This window comes from Xenopus laevis, chromosome 7L, assembly GCF_017654675.1.
Source record: "Xenopus laevis strain J_2021 chromosome 7L, Xenopus_laevis_v10.1, whole genome shotgun sequence".
Classification (NCBI taxonomy): Eukaryota; Metazoa; Chordata; class Amphibia; order Anura; family Pipidae; genus Xenopus; species Xenopus laevis.
In genome coordinates this window covers 13619457-13644394 of record NC_054383.1, presented here as the reverse complement: position 1 = coordinate 13644394, position 24938 = coordinate 13619457, and the positions used below count along the sequence as shown (strand labels likewise).

The following is a 24938-nucleotide window of genomic DNA, read 5'->3' as shown; positions in this document are numbered from 1 at the left end:
CTGAAGTCAGCCGAAGTTGCCTCACGAGGGGGAGATTAATCTCCTGAAGAAGAGGCGATATGTCGATGGGCGACTAATCTCCCCGACTCTCCACGTGTGTCTCTGCCCTAACATGTATATTCAAACATTACCCCAGGAATGATTGTGTATGTTGTCCTGCCCTGAGGTGGCTTTTGAGATGCTGTCCCTCCCTCGACCCCCCAGCGCTTACTCTCGGGGAAGGTGCATCGCTAGTTCAGAGATTGCTAGAAGAGACAGATTTCCAGTTTTAAAACCAGAAATTCAACCCTTGTTACAAGCGAGTTCCTTAACTCCCCTCGTTGCCTCAGCACCCATGCATTACCCTCATTTCAGACTGATCCCTCTGGAATAGGGATGCGCCAAATCCAGGATTCGATTTGGGATTTGGCCAAGATTTTGCCTTTTTCAGCAGTGCCTGGCCGAACCAAATCTAAACCCAAAAATCATGTGACTTTTCATCACACAAACAAGAAAGTCAAATATTTTTTACTCTTTTTTTACTGTCTTTGCCTTGTATCCCTAATTTACATATGCAATTAGCGTTCGGATTTGGTTCGGTATTCAGCCGAATCTTTCACAAAGGATTTGGGATTCGACTAAATCCTAAAATAGTGGATTCACTACATCCCTACTCTGGAAACTCTATTCTGGCACTGGCCCTCTTTGAGGCTACATTCAGTATTAGTACTCCTACCGGATCAGCGATGATAGTGGTTGCAGAGTCAAATCATAACATATAATAAATCAGAAGAAAGTACTCTCCATGCTTAGTGAATAAATAGTGTTATTATTGGTAATGTATATCCAATGTTTCAGCAAACATTAGGGCCTTTCTCAAGGTCGTAACTTCGGTATCGAAGGAGATAGACTCTAGCCCAAATTAGCCTTTTACTCAACGTTACCTGTTCTGCCAGACTTGCCTTCGCCAGCTCAGACCAGGCAAGGTGTAATGGAATGTATAGGGCTTCTTCAATTTTTAGTTGAAAAATTTTCCAAGTCCCAAAAAACGCTGGCGTCTTTTACTTTTGTCAGGGTGATCGGCTGCAAATGACCGTAAAATGTTTTTTGGATACCCGGGCTCCCCCATATGTTTCCTAACATATGGCACATAAACTATACACTGGGCTCATGTATAGGGCATTATAACAACTTTATTTTATTTTATTAAGGTTTCCTGAGCTTGTGTAGTGTATTTGCTGCAACATTTACGTCCATTCAACTTCAACTTAGCTTGGCGCATTAACGGTAGCACAACTTTGCCAGAGTTCGGCACCCTGGACGCAACTTCGGATTTTAGTGAATTAGCATTGTCCTGGTGAATCTACTCCTGGTGAAGTGTTGCGATGTGAGCGAAATTCCATAAGAAAATTAGGGTTGGGAAGCCGAACATTTTTTACTTCCTTGTTTTGTTACAAAAAGTCACGCAATTTCCCTTCCCACCCCTAATTTGCATATGCAAATTAGGATTCGGATTTGGTTCGGCCAGGCAGAAGGATTCAACCGAATACGAATCCTGTTGAAAAAGCCCGAATCCCGTTGAAAAAGCCAGAATCCCGAACCAAATCCTGGATTCCGTGCATCCCTAATAAAAAAAAAAAAATAAAAAAAAAAAAAAAATATATATATATATATATATATAATACACAAAAGCCATGAATATCTTGTAAATTATATCCTTATAAACGGTGAGTTCTGATGTCATCAGTTATAAACGGTGAGTTCTGATGTCATTTATGTCACATGACTCACTGAAACTTGTGTATTATAATAAATAAAGTACCTCCAGTTGTAAAATATGAGGATATTAGAAGTCACCTTCAGCCTCGTGTTTTATATGGTCATGAAACTCCTCGGTAACTTATAATATCCTTATATTTTACAAGAGGGGGTACTTTATTCACTATATATTGGTCAGACAAGTTGGTCAGTGAGTCATGAGAATTTATTATTGAATGCAGTTTATTGCAACGTTGAGCAGTGATGCAGTCACAGTCATTTACTCCTGTTTTATTGTTTAGTATTTATTAACATGTGTATTAAATTGATTGTAAATGATATAGTGGTTGGCGCTGTGGCATTTATTTGGGTGTTCCCTGCATGATGGCTTATATGCCTATTACAATGGGAATAATCTATGTCACATTACAGAAGCCAAATTTGTGGTGGGGTCAGGACCCGGGGCTGCTCGGGCAATCTGTTCCAGGATCATGGTTACTGGCCGGCAGATGGTTATGTAATATGAGTGCGGTGGCCCCATCTGTGCATAGAGACAGTGAGTGGCTTCTCTGGTGCCCATAGACGTGCCCCGGAGCTGATAAAAGTATAAGAGCTGCAGAGCAATCATGTCAATTCTGGGATCTCATGTTCTCTTTGATCATTTATTTCTAACTTTTTTTTGGCAAATATGATGTGACAATGTAAGCAGAGTTTATGTACTGTACCAACGTTTGTGCTGGGCCCAAGGGGCAAGCTCTGGGGTGAATCTGTTCCTTAGTTGCTTTGTATGTGGATGTGTGTAATCAGGGAGCCGTGTTCTTTGTGTAACTGTGTGTTATCAGGCAGGGGAAGATTGAGAATAACTAACAAAAGGGTTAATACAGACTAAGAAGAGATGGTGACGTGGCCCCACTAGAATAGTAACCCCAGGCCAGTGCTTTTTATTTTTTGGAAAAAGGAGTCATGGGGTCATGTGAAGCACCCCTTAGTGATAAGCCTGCTCCTTATTACAGGTATGGGACCTGTTATCCAGAATACTCAGGAACTGGGGCTTTATGGATAACGGATCTCTCCATAATTTGTATCTTCATACCTTAAGTGTACTATAAAATCATGTATACATTTAGGGGTTATTTATCAATGGTCGAGTTGCGTTTTTCTGGAAAGATTCAAGTCGAGGGTAGATTCATAAAAACTGGGATAAAAAAACCCTCAAAAAGCTTGAATCTGAAAATACTCCAGCTAAAACCTGTCGAGGCCATGTAGAAGTCAATGGCAGAGGTCCCTTGAACCATTTGAAGATGTTTTTAGGCTTTGCGATTTTTGGGTTTTGTTCGGGGGCTTGAGCTTCAAAACCCAATTTTCAATTCGAGCTATTTGAGTTTTTTTTTTTGCCGATAACTCAATCAATTCCAGTATTCCAGTTTTTACCCCCGATTACATTCTGATTTTTTTCATAAATAAGCAAGCATTCAAGTTGTGAGTTTATTCAAGGTAGAAAAAAACCTCACAGACCTTTCATAAACAACCCCCTAAATAAACCCAATAGGCTGGGATTGCCTCCATGAAGGATTAATTATATCTTTGTTTGAATCAAGTACAAGCTACTCTTTTATTATGACAGAGAAATACTCTGAATTCTTTATAGTAGTAAGTCATATCAACTGGGCTTGCTGTATTAGGGATGCACTCTTTTGGATTCAGCCGAACCCCCGAATCCTTCGCGAAAGATTTGGCCGAATACTGAACCGAATCTGAATCCTAATTTGCATATGCAAATTAGGGGTTGGAAGGGGAAAAATTCTTTTACTTACTTGTTTTGTGACAAAAAGTCATGGATTTCCCTCCTCGCCCCTAATTTGCATATGCAAATTAGGATTCGGATTCGGTTCAGACGGGCAGAAGGATTCGGCGCATCCCTACTTACTACTATAAATATACCAAGACCTGGATGAATGAGAACCTTCACAGACAAAAAATTGGACTATTTAAGACAGCCTTCCTGTTATTCAGAGTAAAGAGTTTCTGGGTAACAGATCCCATGCCTGTACTAGGGTCAGAGTGGGAGCTTTAAAGTTAAAAACAAAACAAAAACTATCTTGTTTATGTTGCACTCTTTGTGTTGTGCACTTGGCCTGTAGGTGGTGCCACATTCAAAACATGCCAGATTGTGCCTATTGCATTTATTGAGGTTTAATACTAAATTATTTGACCTCACAATTGGGAGGTTTCATATTGTACATTTTTGGTAACCTCAAGTCCAGAGATCCCCAAACTTTTGAACCCATGAGCAACATTCAGAAGTAAAAAGAGTTGGGGAGCAACACAAACATGAAAAATGTTCTTGGGGTGCCAAATAAGTGCTGTGATTGGCCATTTGGTAGCCCCTTTGTGGATTGTCAACCTACAGTACATTGAGGCTCTGTTTGGCAGTGGACCTGGTTTTTATACAACCAAAACTTGCCTCCAAGCCTGGAATTCAAAAATAAGCTCCTGCTTTGAGGCCACTGGGAGCAACATCCAAGGGGTTAGAGAGCAACATGTTACTCACGAGCTACTGGTTGGGGTTCACTGCTCAAGTCTATCAAACCAGCTTTCCCATGAGCAGGAGGCACTTTTCAGAGACTGCTCTCACTCAGTGAACTATGGTTATTGACAAATAGATATAAAAATATGGCAATGCCTGTGCCCATTAGGTGTGTCATGCCAGCTGGGAGTCTCAGATAATATGCCAGTTTAGCAGCATGCACCTACCTGTTGATTTTTAATTTCCTGTCATCAGTTTTTCATCTGCATACCTCTAAATAATTGCCCAATTATATGTCAGTGTTGATTAGTGAGGAATCTTTATGGTAGAAATATTTCCCGGCTGAATATGAAGCCATAAACATGCCGCACCAGATGTGTCGTATGTAAAACAAGACATAGGAAAAAAAAGTCAGATCATGTATCTTATGAAAAAAGCCCCAAATCTATAGGGACCCAGAGCTATGGTTCTGGCACTACCCTCCAGAATTTTTCCATAGTGCTGCAGAATTCCCAGCATCCATTGTGTGTGTGTCCATATATAATGAGCAAATCAAATATGTGCAGCCATGTAGCTGTCAGTACAGAGAAAATAGAGCGGGGGTCCCAATCTTTTTTACCCATGATCCACATTCAAAATAAAAAGAGTTGGGGAGCAACACAAGCATTAAAAGAGTCCATTGGGGTGGCAAATAATGTCTGTGATTGGCTATTTGGTAGCCCCTATGTGGATTGGCAGCCTACAGGAGGCTCTGATTGGCAGTACACATTATATTCATGGAATTAAAACTTGCCTTCAAGCCTGGGATTAAAAAAATAAGCACCTGCTTTGAGGCCACTGGAAGCAACATCCAAGGAGTTGGTGAGTAACATGTTGCCCCCGAGCCACTGGTTGGGGGGATCACTTAGAGCATTACAGCAGGTTGGTGTTGGGACAACTGTTGCTATTAGTGCTTATGATAATCAGTTTTTTTAGAGTGTATAGTAGTGTCACTGGAGCCTTGAGCCTAAGTTATACCTTCGCATCACTATTTTTGGCAAAAGTGGGGGCTGTATAAGACTTGGACTCCAGTAATGGTAATGTTAGATGAAATAAACTGCACTTTTTATTATTATTATTATTTATAATAATAATAATAGCAGTAGTAGTAAAGTATCAGTGTAAAATCATTATATTCAGTGTGATCTTTCCAGACCTAGAGGGTATTTGCTCTCAGGGCACTGGCTCCCCCTAAAGACAAATCTGATAACAACTGATCACTCGTTGCTTTCTTTGATCCGGTGCAGGTTAGACTGATGGAATCGAATGTGTATAAGTCTTGGGGATAGAACAGAGATTCAGCAATGATATATCTCACTCTATCTACTACAGGTGTAGGATCCATTATCCAGAAACCCGTTATCCAGAAAGCTCCGAATTACTGGAAGGCCATCTCCCATTGACTCCATTTTAAGAAAATAATAAATAATACTGATTTTTGGAAATTATTTCCTTTTTCTCTGTAATATTAAAACAGCACCTTGTATTTGATCCCAACTAAGTCATATTTAATCCTTATTGGAGACAGAACAATCCAATTGGGTTTATTCAATGTTTAAATGATTTTTTAGTAGATTTAATGTTTGGAGATCAGATTTACAGAAATATCCCTTATCTGGAAAACCACAGGTCCCAAGTATTTTGGATAACAGGTCCCATACCTGTATCTGTCTTTTTGGCCATACCTGTCCTACCTGTGTATCTATCAGAGTATTGGTCAAAAGCTATCTATGCTATCTATCAACTATCAACAAATTATGTATCCATCTATCTGTCCATTATAAATCTATCCACTGTATTATTAAGATCTATGATCTATCTATCGATCTATCATCTATTTATCTATCTATTAATCTATTATCTATTTATCTATGTATTTATCTATTATCTATCTATCTTTATATCTGTCTTTCTATTATCTATCTATCTATCTATCTATCTATCTATCTATCTATCTATCTATCTATCTATTATATTATTATAATATTTAATCCTTATTGGAGACAGAACAATCCTATTGGGTTTATTCAATGTTTAAATGATTTTTTAGTAGGTTTATCTAGATTTAGTAGATCTATCCAACTATTTATCTATCTATCTATCTATTATATTATTATAATATTTAATCCTTATTGGAGACAGAACAATCCTATTGGGTTTATTCAATGTTTAAATGATTTTTTAGTAGGTTTATCTAGATTTAGTAGATCTATCCAACTATCTATCTATCTATCTATCTATCTATCTATCTATCTATCTATCTATCTATCTATCTATCTATCTATCTATCTATCTATCTATCTTTCTTTCTTTCTTTCTATCTGTTGAATGCACCAAATCCATAATTTTTTGTCTGAATGCTAAACCTACTACAAAACATTTGTCTGAATTCCCAACCAATCCTGAACCTTAATTTACATGTTTACAGCAAAATACTATAAAGATCACGTTATATGAAAACTGTCACCTTAGGTTGTGTGGTGCATTAAATGAACGAGGGGTTCAGATTTAAGCTGGCCATAGATGTTGAGATTTTTAAAAGATCAGATCCTGATCGTGAGACCACGATCTTCTCAGAACGATCGTACGATCGTACGAATTTACCATCAACTAAAACGACCAATTTGCCAGGAAAACAAAGGGGAGCTGCCTGCTTGGCCCTGCAAACATAGATAGATTGCACTGGGACCGACAAAGATTTTTTGACCTGGCCGATCAATTTCCTGACAGATGTCGGCCGAAAAATTGTAAGATGTATGATCGTTCGAATACCACTAACCGCACGATAATTTCGAAGGATTGGTCGGACTTCCCTAAAATCGGTCGTTCGGCAAGAAGAATCGTCGCGTCTATGGGGAGCTTTAGAGCAAAGATTGGATAAAATCCTGAGCTGAAGCTGGATGTGGCGCATCCCTTCCTATCTATCCCTCTGTACCCATATGGTATATATTAGTAAGGCTTATGGATAATAAAGGCAAGTAGCTGCTGCTGTTTAGGAATGCAGAAGGTTTGGGATTGATTAGATACATTAGCGTCGGTGCTTGTTTTCCCACCTTGGGGATTAGTGTTAAATATCTGTCGGAGGGGGGTCAGAAAGTGATACCTGTCCCTGTTGTCTCGGTACATAAAAGGAGCAGAGCTGCCTGTCCCTTTGTGTGCGCTACAATGTTCTCTCCATTTCCCATCCGTGACTTTGCTCCTTCCCATTGTTCCCGTGCAGAAGCGACTCAGTACATTGAGCATCAAGCTCACTTTTGGGAACCATTATGTCAACATCTGCCTATGATGTCTCTGGATGGTCACTGGGGAGGAGGGGTTTGGGAGCCTTTTTAAAATACAGCTGAGAAATGTATTTTTTGGGGATGTTGGGGGGGGGGTAATATCAGTGTAAGCTCTGCTTGGAACATATAAGGTTTTTTTGTGTGGAAGAAGCACTCATTCTATTGGTCTGTCCATAGGCTGTATATGAAGCCATTTATTGTGTAGATCAGACATCAAAGAGTTAACCAGGAGCCAGTGTCTCCCCCTCCTTCTCTGAATGCTTTGGGAGCTGCACTGCTGCTGTTGCTACTGATTTTCTAATGCAGCTGCTGTGCTACATGGATCCCTCGTCCAGTCCAGCGGATCTGTTCTGTGTAGGTGCTTAGCCTAAAGGAGAGAGCGGGGCCCCTGATACCCTCCGTGGGTGAGGAGCATCTCCTGTGTTCCGCTGCTCCCCTCCCCCTGCCTTTTTTTTTTTGCATTGTGCTGCCTGCATTCACCGTGCGCTCCAGCCATTTGCATTTCTGTCAGCAGCCGAGCTGTGAGCCAGAGAGATTGGCTGCTTGGTGACACCAAGAAGGTGATGGATGCTGCTCTGCACGATGGAATGACTGTCCCTGTCCGTGTGCTGTGAGACAAGCATCCATCCTTCATCCCTGGAATTGCATTGGACTGGCTGACGTGGGTACCCCCCATCCCTCGGGCTGGATATTAGGGCAGGCTGCGGTGTGTTGCGGAGACCGGTGCTGCTCTTGGCCAGGCACTGCTGTCTGGGCAGTGTGGGAGGCTGGGAGCCGACCTGTAGCCTGCTGAGGATGGGAGCGACTGAGTCAGCATTGCAGCAGGGACAGGCCACAAGCCTGGGAAGGGAACCCTCCGAAAATATGTAAGTCCCCCCCCCCCCCATTTTCTATCTGACAGCTCTCTTCACTCCATTAAATTCAGCTCACTATAAATCTCCATGGTATAGCAATGCATGCACCCTTCCAACCTAGGGATTCTGTGGCATGAACCTCTGCACTGGTCATTGTCATTTATTCATAAGCCCTAAGTGCTGCGTAGTAGCAGCCATTGAATCTCGTACAGCGACACTCCATGCGCAGCTTGTGCAAAAACAACACCACGAACCATGGCCACACTCGTCTCTGTGGTGCCAAGCCATAAATTCTAGGACACCGTCTCGCTTATCGCATTGCGACACGGAAACCACAGACAAATATTGTGCCCCACAACCTCCTACCCCACGACCACTTCACCCCGTAGGGTTGGTGCCTTGGGTATGGTGCCTATAACGGATATGGATTCATGTTTGTGATCAAGTCATTGCACCCTATGCCAGATTTATTTAGCAATGCAGATCTGTGTTTGGCATTTATCTCATGTCATCTCTTTAGATTGTAAGCTCTTGCTAGCGGGCCCCTCACATCCTTTAGTTCTATTGTGTAATCTATCTTGGTGACTTCATTATAAGACCCCAGTTTATTGTAAAACGACGGTATTGCCTGGCATGCTTATAAATGATGTGGATTGAATTATTGGTATATCTCACAGGTGCATGAAATGCCCCTTTATTATATATTGCAAATTCCCACCATGTATCACGACTGCCCCTTATTGGATTTGAGTAGTTGTGTCTGTTTTTGATTTAATCCCCACAAAGCTGTGCCGTGCCCTCAATCCTTGCCTCCAGCTTGATGTCTGACAGAGGAGATCATTGCACTGGCACCGACCCCCTCGATGTTTCCACCTCTCAAGTCATTCAGCTGGAATCAGTGGTTGTACAGAGACCGTGCTGGGTGCCTGACATGTCAAGGAATGTGTGTCGGCTGTCACTGCTGTTAGAATAGAAGAGAAGCTCTTGTGCCGGATACAAACACAGGAATGTGTGTCGGCTGTCACTACTGTTAGAATAGAAGAGAAGCTCTTGTGCCGGATACAAACACAGAGGTTGTGTCAGATACAAACCCGAAACACACACCAAAGTGTGCAATGGGGAATAGATACAGTTCCTGGTAAGGCTGGGGGAAACCTGGAAACTGTGTTTTTATTGTCTCTTGAGAATTGTCTGTACCAGTCAGCTGCCTGTCAACCGCAGAGGTTTGAATATGGTATATTGCTTGGTACCATATAATATATATTGCTTGGGAGATAGTATAAGGAAGGGAGAGAGCAGATATAGTAAAAATGTGCAAAACAAGAATTTTGGTTTTGGCACAGGTAATTATTCTGGCCACTTTTTTTGCTGTGTTTCTCAAAACACAACATTGCTACTGTCATTCTACTTCAGCCATAGGATTTAAGGTGACCATACACTCACAGATATTATCGTACGAAACAAAGTTTCCTACGATATTAAGTGCGTGTATGGTGGGAGATGAGCCAACCGGTATTGGTAAAAAGTCTTGGATATTGTTTGGCTCGTTGACAGGAAATTTTGATCGGGCGCCCTTGAAGGAGCCCAAATACTAGCCAGGGGATTCTGATGAGGTAGAATTCTATTGTTTCTACCTGTTTATCTGATGATTCAGCTCTTAGGGCTAGTCCACACGAGGAGATTCGGGGAGATTTTGTCGCCTTGCGACTAATCGCCTCGTCTTTTGAGCAACTATCTCCCCGAACTGCCTCGACGTTTTTCCCCATAGGTTACAATGCAAAGTAGCCTGCGCTAATGCACACGCGGCGATGCGTTTTCAATAGTCGCCCAAAGTTGCCACACTGAGGCGACTATAGAAAACGCATCGCCGCGAGTGCATTAGCGCAGGCGACTTTGCATTGTAACCTATGGGGAAAAACGCTGAAGCAGTTTGGGGAGATAGCCTCTCAAAAGACGAGGCGATTAGTATATACATATAAAAAAAAAAAAAAATATATATATATATATATATATATATATATATATATATATATATATATATATATATATATATATATATATATATATATATATATATATATATATATATATATATATATATAAACAAAGTCCTGTTCTGGTGCACTCAAAAAACATAAGGAAAAATGCCTGGGTGCTGGTAAAATTGTTGCAACATATTAAGCTTTAGAAAAACAACCGCACTCACAGGTCTTGTGAAAAATGAGAAGTGGGTTTATTCAACGTTTCGGCCCCTACATCGAATTCTCTTCCTGATGAAGACTTTGATGTAGGGGGCGGAACGTTGAATAAATCCACTTCTCATTTTTCACAAGACCTGAGAGTGCTGTTGTTTTTCTTAAACTTAATATATATATACAGGTATGGGACCCGTTATCCAGAATGCTCGGGACCTGGGGTTTTCCGGATAACGGATCCTTCCGTAATTTGGGCCTTCATGCCTTAAGTCTACTAGAAATTCATTTAAACATTAACAATAGGCTAGTTTTGCTTCCAATAAGGATTAATTATATCTTAGTTGGGATCAAGTACAAACTACTGTTTTATTATTACAAAAAAAAAGGAAATCATATTTAAAAATTTGGATTATTTGGATAAAATGGAGTCTATGGAAGCCATTCCGTAATTCGGAGCTTCTGCATATCGGGTTTCCGGATAAGGGATCCTATACCTGTTTTTATTTATATATATATATATATATATATATATATATATATATATATATATATATATATATATATATATATATATATATATATACGGTATAAGGGATGCACACAAGTATTTCATCAAATATGGTCTTGAAAATGGTCTTAGATACAGACCAAAACGACCTGCTTTTTTAATGTACTAAATAAAATGTACGTTTTTTAACTTTTTGATAAAATACCTGTGTGCATCCTTTATATCGGTTTTTCTATATATTGCTGTTTTCGATAGCACCGGGGCTTTGTACTAGTTTGTGGTGTGCTGAACAAATTGGACTCATATATATAAACAGAGAGGAGCAGAACCTTTAACCTGTTGTAGCAATTGCCCCGTTGCTAATAAAAGCATATATAAAATAGGAAAAGCTAGTGTACTGAAACGGGTACTTGAGCGTGGTACCTTTCTCTATTTATGTTTATATCCAAGTATCAGTGTCGTTTTTCGACAGAAAACAGCACCAGGCCCACAGCGTAATGTAGTGTTTGCAGGAGCTTGAATCAAACGACATGGTATCTGCACTGTATCCTTTGTTCTGAGGTTCCGCTTTGTTGTGTTTTACTGTCAGCATCTGTACATCCAGTATAACTCTCAGCGCCAATATACACAGTTCAATATCCACATTATATCTTCATATCCCAAAGGCTTGCTCATAAAGGACCTTCTCCCCTGCTGGGAGGCTGAAGGGCATTGGCAAAATAATATTCAGATAGAAAAGACAAAGTAGGGCCATTTATATTACTATGTCTTTGCAGACAAAGGTCCTAGGTTTAAAATTTAATCAGGACACTGTCTTGTGCTGCAAACTGCACTGGGTTAAGGAATGATAAATAGTATCTGTAAAAGTGCTGTAAAATATGTTGGCACTATATAAATAATGATACTGTACAAATATCTTTCTGCTATTCTTCACCCAATATTCTAAATATTTGTTGCTTTTTGCAGCTGTTTGTCTGCTATGATCATACACGGCACCTGCGTTTGTGTTCTTTTCACATAGAACAGTTCTGCTGACTGCTTGCTACTTCAAATAATTCTACCAAAACAACCACAATAAAAGAGACAGTCTGTCTTAAAAAAATAACCTTTAGCTTGAGATTGACAGTGGCTTGTTTGTAAGATTTGTAAACTGTTCTTTACTTTTTATTCCTTGTGGTTTAAGCTTCCTTGTGACTACACCGCCGGCATATATCAGCCTTATAGATTGTAGTGGAGGCAGAAAATGATGCTGGGGGTATTGGCCAGGGGGTTTCGGGCTTCACAGGGTGCTCAGAATTTAAAGGGCAAGGAAAGTTTTATTGGTTAGGCACCCCCTCCCAGTGTATATCATCATTAACTTGAACCCCAGGCCTGTGTTGGCCGATACTTTCCTCAAGGATCTGATTGATACCTGGAAGACATGAAAACATTTCATGGTCAAGAGTGTACATTTTGGTTTAACCCATGCAACCTGATCATTTGATCTTACTGCAATGTTATTAATTCAGCCTTCCCATCTCCTGCCCCATTTAATTAGCAGTTAATTGGAAAAGGCAGACGACGGTGGAGGGTTTGGATTTTTCCTCAGGGTATAAATAATTGGAAGGGAGGAGATCTCCTGTCTGTGAGCTGTAACTGCTCAGCTGTTAGCTAGTGGTTTGGGTGCAATGTGACATGTTGATAACTATGTGTTTGTATTAGTCAGGCAGGGCCTTGATGATGGGGCCCTATATAATGTGGTGCTTTGATCCAAGCTCTGCCTCTCACAGAGCTGAAGTATAGGATAGGATGATAGTTATGCAACATGTTTGGGTTGGTACATAAGAGCCCAATGTTTCCAGCTGGAGTGTCCTAATTAGAAAAATGGGTATAGTACTCATTCCTCCCAAAATGCAAAAAGGATCATTCATAACTCAGGCATTGCTCATTTTATTTATTTATCTAAACCACATAAATAATTTTTTGCTATAAGTGCATCCAGCCCATTTTTCAGTTAAGCCGCTAAATCTGTCATCCCTTCTGTTTGTATGTTTTTTTAACATAACCTCACTGCCCTCACAGTAAAGTACTCCTGTCTTTGCTGATGGTGAAACCTCCTTTCTTCCAGTCTCAGTGGATGCTCTCTTGTCAGCTGCATTGTCCTAAGAATGAAAAGTGCATTAGACAAGTTCATTGTGTGCTGGAAGGATCTGCAGTGTGTCGGAGGCCAATATGGTTCTGCACAGTAAGGGTTAAAGCTCTGACCGTGACATTTGATCTGTGTATCAGATGCCATTCTCCCATTTGCCCTGTATGCTATTCACAGCATGGCTGCTTGACTCTGTTCTTCATCATCTATGTATCCATTATATATTTTTGTTTTGTCATATTCCATTTAGTCAGTTGCACATTTTTCTAAGCAGCATAACTATAGCAGATATTCCTGGGGTGAAAACTGAATTCTACTACTTGGTAACCAAGATGGTGGGCCAATTATAGATAATTTCTGATTGTTTGGCCCCTGGGCCAATGGTTGGTTTATAACAGATGACTGCTGTGATGCTTGGTCCTTCATGGGAAAATAAACTGTCTCGATCTGGAAGTGTAGTCAAATACTATCCTGTACGACCTCCTTTTGATGATAAATACTGATGACCAAAAAGCCCTGGTAGAAAATATACTAAATCTTAAATATCAGGTTTTCTACAAATGGAGCAGAATTTTCTGAGGTGCAAAATAATTGAAATGTAAAAGAAAATACTTTTAAGGCATTTTCATGTGCTGGGGTAATTGACCCTTTTGTTGTTTCACAAAGTAATCCAGTGTTGCCCTAGCAATAGCCAAGATATCAGGAATGGGAAGATAGTAATGCAGTTGAGTGACAGTGATAACCATATGAAACACTGGTTGGAGGAGCCAGTTTATTAAGCCTTTACAGAAGCCAGACATAAATGACGACAAATGGGCGTTGATGCCTTTGGCAAAAAACACACCTTAAAACTGTCTTGCTTATAGTAGAGAAGCAATTTTATTGTAGTTACTCACTGGCTGGTAAGCTTGCCGTAAATACTGGGAACCTGGGAGTATAAGGTAAATATGAATCTTCATTTTGTTTACATACCATGATAATCGAGGCATTTTCTATGATGCCAGTACCTTTGGCACTTCCCCTGCTTTGGTTATGCCATGGGACATTTGGCCTGTGAATAATACAATGTGCTGTCTTTTGGTTTTTCAAGGAATTTAGTTCAGATGAGTATGAAAACAAATCCACTGAATGGTCAGATTGATCTTGCCCCATTTCTTGTACGATCAGTTCACATAATACAGAGAAGCCACTGGGGAAGGCTTCAGGGATCATTATAGGTTTTGCCTGAAAAAGCAAATTCTTGGTTAAAAGTAGTCTTTCCTTTTTTTTCGCCCTGGTCATTGTTGTTCTGTTAGTTCTGCTTAACACCCTAGGGGAATTATTTAGTAAAGTTCAAATGCTAAAAGCTTGAAAAAATACACGTTTTTTTAACTCTAAAATCTGAATTGTTTGTGGGGAAAAAAAACCCTTGAATTTATCGAGATTTATTATACCCCAGAGGATGCAAAACGTCTTCATCCAAAAATGCTTCATCTTCAACCTGTCGAGGTCCTGTAGAAGTAAATGGCAGAGGGCCTATTTGTTATTTGAAGATATTATGGTCTGCGATGGGTTTCGTACGATAATCCAAACATTTCGGGCTTTTTCCGCCGACTTCACGAAAAATTCTGACTTTTCGGGTGGGAAATCCGAAGAATTCGGATCTTTCGCACGACAATCCAAAAGAGTTGCGGTTTTCGTGCGGCAATCCAAAAAAGTCAAGTTTTTTCCAGATCGGATATTTTTGGCGTGGTTTTTCTAATGATAAATATGTGTCAATTGTGGATTCTAGTTTGGTTGGTTTTATTTAAAACATTGGAAAAATTTAAATTTTGATAAATAACCCCCAGGTGTTTCTTCAGAAATGTTTTGGTGACCTATGGACTGCAGCTCCCATGCCAGCCAAGATTTGCTTCAGGATGATGCGAGTTGTAATTTTCCGTAACTGAGTAACTGAGGAGGCTATAAAGTCTGAGTGGAAATGCCTTTTTCATCTTTTATTTGAGCCACCATTTTGTGAAGTTTTGTGTTTCACTTTGGTCACCTGAAAGGAAATAATGGTGGATCTAACAGTAACAGTCCTGTCCATTCATTGGCTAATGTAAAGTAGCATGTACAGTATGTGTGTCCCAGGTTTGTGTGTGAGATAAAGGGACAGATTATAGTACTTAAAATGGCAGTGCAGAGTTAGCATTCATGTTTAGGGTACTGTATCTACCTCTTGACCTATGGCTGGAGGTAATTACAGCTTCCAGGCGATTCCTTGATTGGAATGGTGCAACCTAGCACAGGAGCAACTGGATGTACGGTGCCTCACAAGAGCAACATGTATATCTTTCCCTCAATGCTTAGTGATTGTATGGAACATTAAGGGGCAGATTTATTAAGGGTCGAAGTGAATTCGAGGGACTTTTTGAAGTAAAAAAAATTCGAAGTAATTTTTTTTCGATACTTCGACCATCGAATAGGATACTACAACTTCGACTTCGATTCAAAGTAAAATAGTTTGAATATTCGACCATTCGATAATCGAAGTACAGTCTCTTTAAAAAAAACTTCGACTTCAATACTTTGCCAAATTAAACCTGCCAAAGTGCTATGTTAGCCTATGGGGACCTTCTAGAGCAGTTTTCTACGTTTTTTGAAGTCGAAGAAAAATTGTTCGATCGATCGCTGAAATCCTTAGAATCTTTAAATTCGACCGCAAATGGCCAAATTCGATGAAAAAAAAACTTCGATATTCGAAGTCGAAGTTATTCAATTCGATGGTCGAATTTCAAAGTATTTTCAACTTCGAAATTCGATGGTCGAATTTCGAAGTATTTTCAACTTCAAAATTCGACCCTTGATAAATCTGCCCCATAGCATCCAGGCATGTCTGACAGCTTTGTACCAGGACATGGACATGTTAGGATTGAGTTAATGTTAGGGATGCACCGAATCCACTATTTTGGATTCGGCCGAAGCCCCGAATCCTTTGTGAAAGATTCGGCTGAATACCGAATCTAATACCGAACCGAATCCGAACCCTAATTTGCATATGCAAATTAAGGGTGGGAAGCGGAACATTTTTTTACTTCCTTGTTTTGTGACAAAAAGTCACGTGATTTCCATCCCCACCCCTAATTTGCATATGCAAATTAGGGTTAGGATTCGGTTCAGCCGGCCAGAAGGTTTTGGCCGAATCTGAATCTTGCTGAAAAAGGCCGAATCCTGGCCAAATCCCGACCTGAATCCTTTATTCGGTGCATCCCTAGTTAATGTACTTCATTTATAGTACAGAAAGTTTCCTGTGCTATACAAGCTATTCCATTAGTGGAAATTATTCTGTACAGTAAAGGGGTAAATCTTGGCCAATCAATGGCTAGTAATACTACTTTGCGGTGGATTTTAGCCGTATTCAGATAAATGGATGTTTGGTCCTCTTTTAAGGCAGTCAAGACTCCCCTTTTTTGCTCTCCTCATCATCTCAGGGTCCATTTTGAGATTTGCCTTAAAATCAAAGCCATGATACAATGCATTCTAATACACCGTGTAATCAGCCACATGTCTCTAAATCTCGCTCCCCCTGCCATTCCGTGCTAGTAAAAACCAGGGCTGAAAAGGAACAATTCATCCAGTTCATTCATTCTCATGGGAAAAAAAAAACCTTTAGAAAGAGCAGTCCCCTTATAGGATATGGTATATTCCTGCCTATCCCTATAGAAGCACAATATAATAAAATCTCAATACCAAACTTGAATATAATAAGGCAATATTAGGGTGTTGTAAAGAGATTGTGCTCTGTAGACGTGTTTTACTACTTCTTGGATTTAAAGGCAAAGTAATGTTTCTTATCCAATAAACATTGGGGGATTCCAGATTCCATAAACACTATTTGGTAAAAAAAGCATCAATTTTGCTTTTGAACTAAAACTATGAGACTCAGACAGATCAGTTGTATATCTATGACAACTTTTAACCTAATATAGACAAAGGTATTTGTTCCGGGGATCCAGATTGAGTCAGGGGCACAGCTTTGCGACCCAAAAATTGATTTAGAATTAATTATCTAATTATTTTCAGTTTCAGGAAGTCATATCAGCAAGGAGATCCACACTAAGCAGCATTCATTCTTGAGTCCCAAAGCATAGGTTTAAAAAACCCTGATATTAATACAATAAGTCATTTTCAACAGATTTTTATGGGTTATAAATGCTGTGCAGTTGCTCTGTGTGGAATTTAGATGGTCATATCGTTGCTAGGTAGACTGATCTTAGCAACCACCGCTCACCAAGTTTTATGGTATACTACTGTTTGTTATCATGTCGTTATATCACAAGTGCCATAAAACATTGGTTTTCAGTTTATGTGAATGGGTGGAAATGGGACTTTGGCAATAACAAATACCTTTGTGCCCTTACCCTAACAGCTGATTTAAAGAGGTTGTTCACCTTTGAGTTAACATTTCAGTTAACATTTGGGTCAGAGTTAATTTTTGAAGTGAATTTTCGAATGTAAAAACTTCGAAGTAAAAACTTGGAATTTTGAACTAATTTTTGGGTACTTCGACCATCGAATAGGCCTAAATTCGACTTCGATTCGAAGTAAAAAAGTTCGACTTCGAAAATCGAAGTACTGTCTCTTTAAAAAAGTTTGACTTCGTCACCTTAAACCTGCCGAATTGCGATGTTAGCTTATGGGGACCTTCTAGAACCTATAGGCAACATTTGGCTACGTTTTTAGAAGTCGAAGTAAAATCGTTCGATCGATCTATGAAATCGTTCGAGCCAAAGGATTTCATCGTACGATTGAACGATTTGACTTCAACCGAAAACGGGCAAATTCAATAAAAAAAAACTTCGACTTCGACATTCGAAGTAATCCAATTCGATGGTCAAATTTCGAAGTTTTTTCCACTTTGAAATTCGACCCTTGATAAATCTGCCCATTGGTGTGATGTATGAGAGTGATATGTTGAGACAATTTGCAGTTGGTTTTCATTTTTTATTATTTGTGGTTTTTGAGTTACTTAGGGGCCGATTCACTAACTTCGAGTGAAGGAAAAAAACGTTGAATTTCTAAGTGTTTTTTGGGCTACTTCGACCATCGAATGGGCTACTTCGACCTTCGACTACGACTTCGAATCGAAGGATTCGAACTAAAAATCGTTTGACTATTCGACTATTCGATAGTCGAAGTACTGTCTCTTTAAGAAAAAACTTCGACCCCTTAGTTCGCCATCTAAAACCTACCGAACTCAATGTTAGCCTATGGGGAAGGTCCCCATAGGCTTGCCTAAGTTTTTTTGGTCGAAGGATAATCCTTCAATTGATGGATTAAAATCCTTCGAATCGTTCGATTCGAAGGATTTCATCGTTTGATCGAAGGATTATTCCTTCGATCGAACGATCGAACTATTTGCGCTAAAATCCTTCGACTTCGATATTCGAAGTCGAAGGATTTTAATTCCCAGTCGAATATCGAGGGTTAATCAACCCTCGATATTCGACCCTTGGTGAATCGGCCCCTGTGTGTGTTATTCAGCAGCTCTCCAGTTTGCAGTTTTAGCAATGTAGTTGTTAGGCTCAAAATTACCCTAGCAACCATGCATTGAATTGAATAAGAGAATGGAATACAAATAGGAAAGGGCTTGGATAAAAAAATGAGTAATAAAAAGTAGCAATGACAATAAAGTTATAGCCCTTACGGAGCATTTGTTTTTTAGATGGGGTCGGTGATCCCCATTTGAAAGCTGGAAAGAGTCAGAAGAAGAAGGCAAATAATTAAAAACGAAATAAAATAAATAATGAAGATTGAAATGTTTTTTATAAGTGGCCATTATATAACATACTAAAAGTTAAGTTAAAGTTAAGCCACCCCTTAAATGACATTGTATAATTAAATAAAAAGTAACCTTAATTATGAATAAACTTTCCCCTCAAAATCCCAGTGGCTTTGCCTTTAAACTGGAAACCAGCAGTATGACTATTGAGAGGATGCATAGAGTTTTTGCAGTCCAATAACAGCCAAGCATGTGTAGCGCTGGAGGCTGGGAGTTGTAGTTCAGGATCTGTAGACTTTGCATGCTTTTAGAACAAACCCTTTTTGCAACCCCAGGTCCCATGTCCTTCTGTTTTTCTGTGCAAATACATGGGAGCCTGTGAGTCAGCGTGACTTGGCACCGGTCTGGTTAATGATTGAAGAGCTGCCTTACAGACCACAGAGGTGCACATAATTATCGTTTTGTGTTAGTACCATTCTCTCTCCATGTCTGCCAAAAAAGTTCCTTTCTACAAGTCTGTTTTTTTTGGAAAGCAAGGCAATGCTTCCATCACTTCTGCCTTTATTGTTCTCCCTGATTGATCTACCAGAAACATTCCATGCTCCCTCTTCCCTCCCTATCATATTTTTCAAACAACAGACATTGAGACTGTCTCTTTCTTGCATTTGCTGTCACATCTTCGTCTGTGCCCTTCACTCCTTTTAGCCGGAAAATTAAAGCTTCTTGTGTTTTTCTTTTTAGGAGCTCTGATTCTGAAGAAGCATTCGAAACCCCAGAATCTACCACTCCTGTGAAATCAGCCCCCCCAGTGTCTTTTCCAGCCCTGTCTGAAGTGCAGGAGCAGCAGCCTCCGCCGGTGCAGCAAGTAGAGGACGAGATTACGCAGCCTTCGCTGCCACTGGAGGATACAGGTAATTAAAACAGAATTGAAAAAAATCCTATTTGATTCCATTTCATTATTGGGTCAGCTCCTTGGAGAATACATGCTCTCCTCTAGCCACGATCCTAATCGCATCCCCTTGCTTCTCTCGTACAGGGATTTAAAGCATGATCGTTGTTGCTAGGTAGCTGGGCAATTTATAATCTACACAGCAATAAACATTGCTTATTTGTACTAATGCTGGAATGGAGGCTAGCTCTGATACCTTGTAGTGTTGTGTTCGACTAGAACACTCAGGGCTGCAATTGGGAACCATACTACAAAATTAGCAGCCCCCCTCCTCAAAGGGCACCAGTTATTTACTTATTCACCTGGGCCCATGGGTGGATGGACTAACCATCAAGTAAAATAGGGCCCAGTCAGGGCCAGATTTACATAGTGGGTGCCCCTAGGCCCGCTGGCGTTCGTTGCCCCCATTCCCTCCCCTTTATTCACACAAATTTTCATCATCCGGACTGGAGCAATGGGGATTGGTACATGGGAAATGTTTGCGCATCCCCAATGTGGGTAAGGTTGGGCAGCATGCTGCCCCCTAAAATTCTGCTGCCTTTGGCCCAGACCTTGGTGGCCTTTCCACAAATCCGGGTTCTGGCCCCAGTGAAAAAAATAAATGTGTTGGCATTGCCACGCCCCTGATCCACCCCAGCCCCCCACTCTATATTAAAATCCTTCTTAAAGGGATACTGTCATGGGAAAAAAAAAGCAAATCAGTAAGTAGTGCTGCTCCAGCAGACTCATGCACTGAAATCTGTTTCTCAAAAGAGCAAACAGATTTTTTATTATTTCATTTTGAAATCTGACATGGGGCTAGACATATTGTCCGTTTCCCAGCTGCCCCCAGTCATGTGACTTGTGCTCTGATAAACTTTAGTCACTCTTTACTGCTGTACTGCAAGTTGGATTGATATCACCAACTCCTCCCCCCAGCAGCCTAACAACAGAACAATGGGAAGGTAACCAGATAGCAGCTCCCTAACACAAGATAACAGCTGCCTGGTAGATCTAAAAACAGCACTCAATAGTAAAATCCAGGTCCCACTGAGACACATTTAGTTACATTGAGTAGGAGAAACAGCAGCCTGCCAGAAAGCAGTTCCATCCTAAAGTGCTGGCTCTTTCTGAAAGCACATGACCAGGCAAAATTATCTGAGATGCACCTACACACCAATATTACAACTAAAAAAAATATACTTGCTGGTTCAGGAATTAATTTTTTTTGTAGAGTGAATTATTTGCAGTGTAATTTATAAATAAAACTACATCATGCAGTTTGGGAACAACTATTAGGGTAAGGACACACTGGACGATTTGTCGCCAACGTTTTTAAAAAGCAAATCGCGGCGACATATCGCTCGTTTTGTCTCTGAACAAAACTAAATGAAAGACGCCAGCTCCTGTGCCCACAGCGCGTTTGTGAATCGCCTGTAGCTCCCTTTGTAGACCCTTTGTAGACCCTTTTCCGAGCGATTTATCAGAAATAGCATGTACTTAGAAAAGCACTGAAATCTCCTAGACACGCACACACATACAGATAAGTAGCAGCAATTGTATTCAAATTACAATGCGAACGCAATGACGCAAGAACGTAAAGACGCCAGGTTACAGCGGGAAGCACAAACCGTTTCCGGTTTGGGTGGAGCACGTACCGCACAGAGTAATGGGATACAAATCGCTCTGTGCCAATAGTCGTTGTGAATCGTCTGTTCAAAAAAGACGATCGTCTTGCTGCCGCGATTTACTTTTTTAAAACGTTGGCGACAAATCGTCCAGTGTGTCCTTACCCTTATACACTGATAGGTTGTAATTTTGTCCTCCTTAATCTAATTTATATCTCATCTTTTCTTATATTCTGTGTCAATTTAGTTATTTACTGTTACAGTAAATCATTGTCCCCGCTGAGGTCGATAGCAGTGGATGGGGACGTAAAGGAGTTTAAACTTATTTGCTATCTAAGATTTTTGACTTAAGGTGGCAAATCAAATGCAGGACATCAAACTTCTTTGATTTACATTATGATAAAGGGTCATTTAAGGGAAGCACCTCCAAGCCTAGACTGGGGTCAGGAAATCAAAAAAGCTAACTTATCTTTCGATTCCCATGATGCAAACAGCAAAATCCTTGCAGCCCAGAGAAGGCTTCTTTCAGCACAACTTGAATGTCTTGAATGTCTTGGATGTCCAAGATCCCCACAAAGTTTTTCCTTTTGTGGAGGATCATGGAAGAACCATTATGCTGGTCTTGATATTGCCCCATGCTAGCTTTATAGCACACAAGGGCTCATTTTCTAACAGCGGGCAAATATCGACCAATTAGAGAAATACTTCCATTTTAACATGTGTTACATGCTATAGCACTGTGGCAAATTTGTCCATTGCTAGTACAGGAGCCCCTCTGTATTAGTGTATATTTATTTCTGCCTGAAAATAAATGTTGTGCTGTGGGAATTTTAAATATCCCATGTTTGTACACGTGCTTTAAATGGCACAGCCTCAGACTTACCACAAACGATGGGTGGGTCCAGCAAGCAAACATGATATATATATTGTTACACCCTTGCAAACAATGTTATTTCTTTTTACCTGCACAGTTATTGTTGAGCAGAAAAGAGTTATGTTACAACGACATTTCTGGTGGTTGTGCTCTTATTTAATTTTTGTAGCACCTCCTGTAGTTAGCTTATTTTCCTTTTTCTTTTTCTCCCATTCAAGATTCAGTATTTGCCGCAGACAACATCTCAGTTGCAGATGAGCCAGGTGTGATTGAAGAAGTGAACCAGTCTCCTTTTCGAGCCCCTTCTCGCTCGTTTTCTGCAGTTTTTGATGAGGACAAGCCTATAGCTAGCAGCGGGGCTTATAACTTGGACATTGAAGCCGTTGAAGTGGATGATATTTCCACTTCTTCAGACATACCTGTACGATCCCGCCGCAAGTCTACAGATTCAGTGCCAGTCGGGAGAACCCTCTCACGTTCGCTCAGTTTACAGGCTGCGGACTTCCAGAGCGAAGAAGGATTCGGGAACCAAGGGGGATCAGACAGTGCTTGCAATTCTCTACGCAGAACCAAGAAAGTTCGTCCTGGATCCCTTAAGAAGAAAACATCAAGCACTAAAAAGCAGATAGAGCCTGCAGGGTCTAAGGATACTAAGGAGGAGGTGACAGGTGATTCTCAAGAGACAGACTTGGACATAAAAGTGCAGAGACTGTCAAGTGACAGCCCAACTCCCCCCATATCAAACCCAGACTTGGAACTTGTGGAGCCACAGCAAATCTCCGTCCTGCCATCCTCAGATATTCCTTCTGTCAGTGACCAAGAATGCAGTGTTGGAGGGGTTTCTGTAAGTGATTTGTGCGCTCCAGAAGAAACTGTCACAGCTTCTCCATCAATAGATAGTCACCAGGGACCTGAGGTCCCCAGCTCTGAAACGGAAGGTCCAGAAGCAATTGGAATTATTGGCCAATCAGTGAGGCTGGAGTTCGACTATTCAGAGGAGGCACGTGAGGGGCAGCCTCCCACCAGAAAGGGCAAAAAACCCTCAGGCAAAATGCCACTACGCAAACCCAAGCCAAAGAAGGCAGTTGAAAAACCAGATGCACCGCCTGGATCTCCCACCCCCATTTCTATGGAGCCTGATGACATCCCTATTGGGAAAGGCACATACACATACAATATGGATAAATGGGATGATCCTAACTTTGACCCCTTTTCCTCAAGTGGTAAAATACAAGACTCCTCCTCAGCTATTCAGGATGCTCCAGAACCAACCAAAACAGTCACCCACAGATCTGAATCCCCTGCGAAAACACCAGCATCCTTTGAGATACCCTCTGGTGGTGCTGAACAAAACACCGGAGAAAGCAATAAACCAGCTAAGAAGAAAAAGACGCCATTAAAAACGTAAGTGACATGACTTTCCTTCATCAGCCTCACAAGTAGAACAGGAACTTTAATCAAAAAGGTAGCCAGTATTTAAAGGTAGACTGCCACGGGAAAACATGTTATTTTCAAATTGCATTAGTTAATAGTGCTGTTCCAGCAGAATTCTGCATTGAAATCCGTTTCTCAAAAGAGCAAACTGATTTTTTATTTGTAAAAATAAATTTAATTTTGAAATCTGACATGGGGCTAGACATATTGTCAGTGTCTTAGGTGCCCCAGTCATGTGTCACTTGTGCTCTGATAAACTTCAGTCACTCTTTACTGCTGTACTGCTAGTTGGAGTGATATCACCCCCCCCCCCAGCAGTCTAACAACTAGGGATGCACCTGAATCCAGGATTCGGTTCGGGATTCGGCCTATTTCATTCAGATTCGGGCTAATTCTTCTGCCCGTCTGAACAGAATCCTAATTTGCATATGCAAATTAGGGGCGAGGAGGGAAATCGCGTGACATTTTGTCACAAAACAAAGAAAGTAAAAAAAAAGTTTTCTCCTTCCCACCCCTAATTTGCATATGCAAGATTTGGTTCAGTATTCGGACTAATCTTTCTCAAAGGATTCGGGGGTTCTGCTGAATCCAAAATAGTGGATTCGGTGCATCCCTACTAACAACAGAACAATGGAAAGGTAACCAGATAGCAGCTCCTTAACACAAGATAACAGCTGCCTCAATAGAAAAATCCAAGTCCCATTGAGACACATTCAGTTACATTGAGTAGGAGAAACAACAGCCTGCCAGAAAGCAGTTCCATCCTAAAGTGCTGGCTCTTTCTGAAAGCACATGACCAGGCAAAATTACCTGAGATTCACCTACACACCAATATTACAACAACAAAAAAAATAAACTTGCTGGTTCAGGAATTAAATTTTATATTGTAGAGTGAATTATTTGCAGTGTAAAAAGTGTAATTTAGAAATAAAAACTACACCATAAAAATCATGACAGAATCCCTTTAATGTCAAGTCCCACCCATGCAAGGAAAGATCATGAGCTCTGTATCATAAACTCTTCCCCTTTGATTTACCTGTGCATAATTAATGAGAGGTGGGT

General features: G+C 40.5%; 1 protein-coding gene across 9 annotated transcripts in view; it reads left to right on the top strand.

Moving 5' to 3' along the window:
• The window catches only part of tacc2.L (transforming, acidic coiled-coil containing protein 2 L homeolog), a 122197-nt gene that overhangs the window by 69140 nt on the left and 28119 nt on the right, over positions 1 to 24938 (top strand). For all 9 annotated transcript variants that reach the window (XM_041570253.1, XM_041570255.1, XM_041570256.1 and 6 more), the window contains exons 7-8: positions 19754 to 19923; positions 22661 to 23846. In XM_041570253.1, the coding sequence (XP_041426187.1) occupies positions 19754 to 19923; positions 22661 to 23846 (1356 nt within the window). The remainder of the gene's footprint in view (positions 1 to 19753; positions 19924 to 22660; positions 23847 to 24938) is intronic.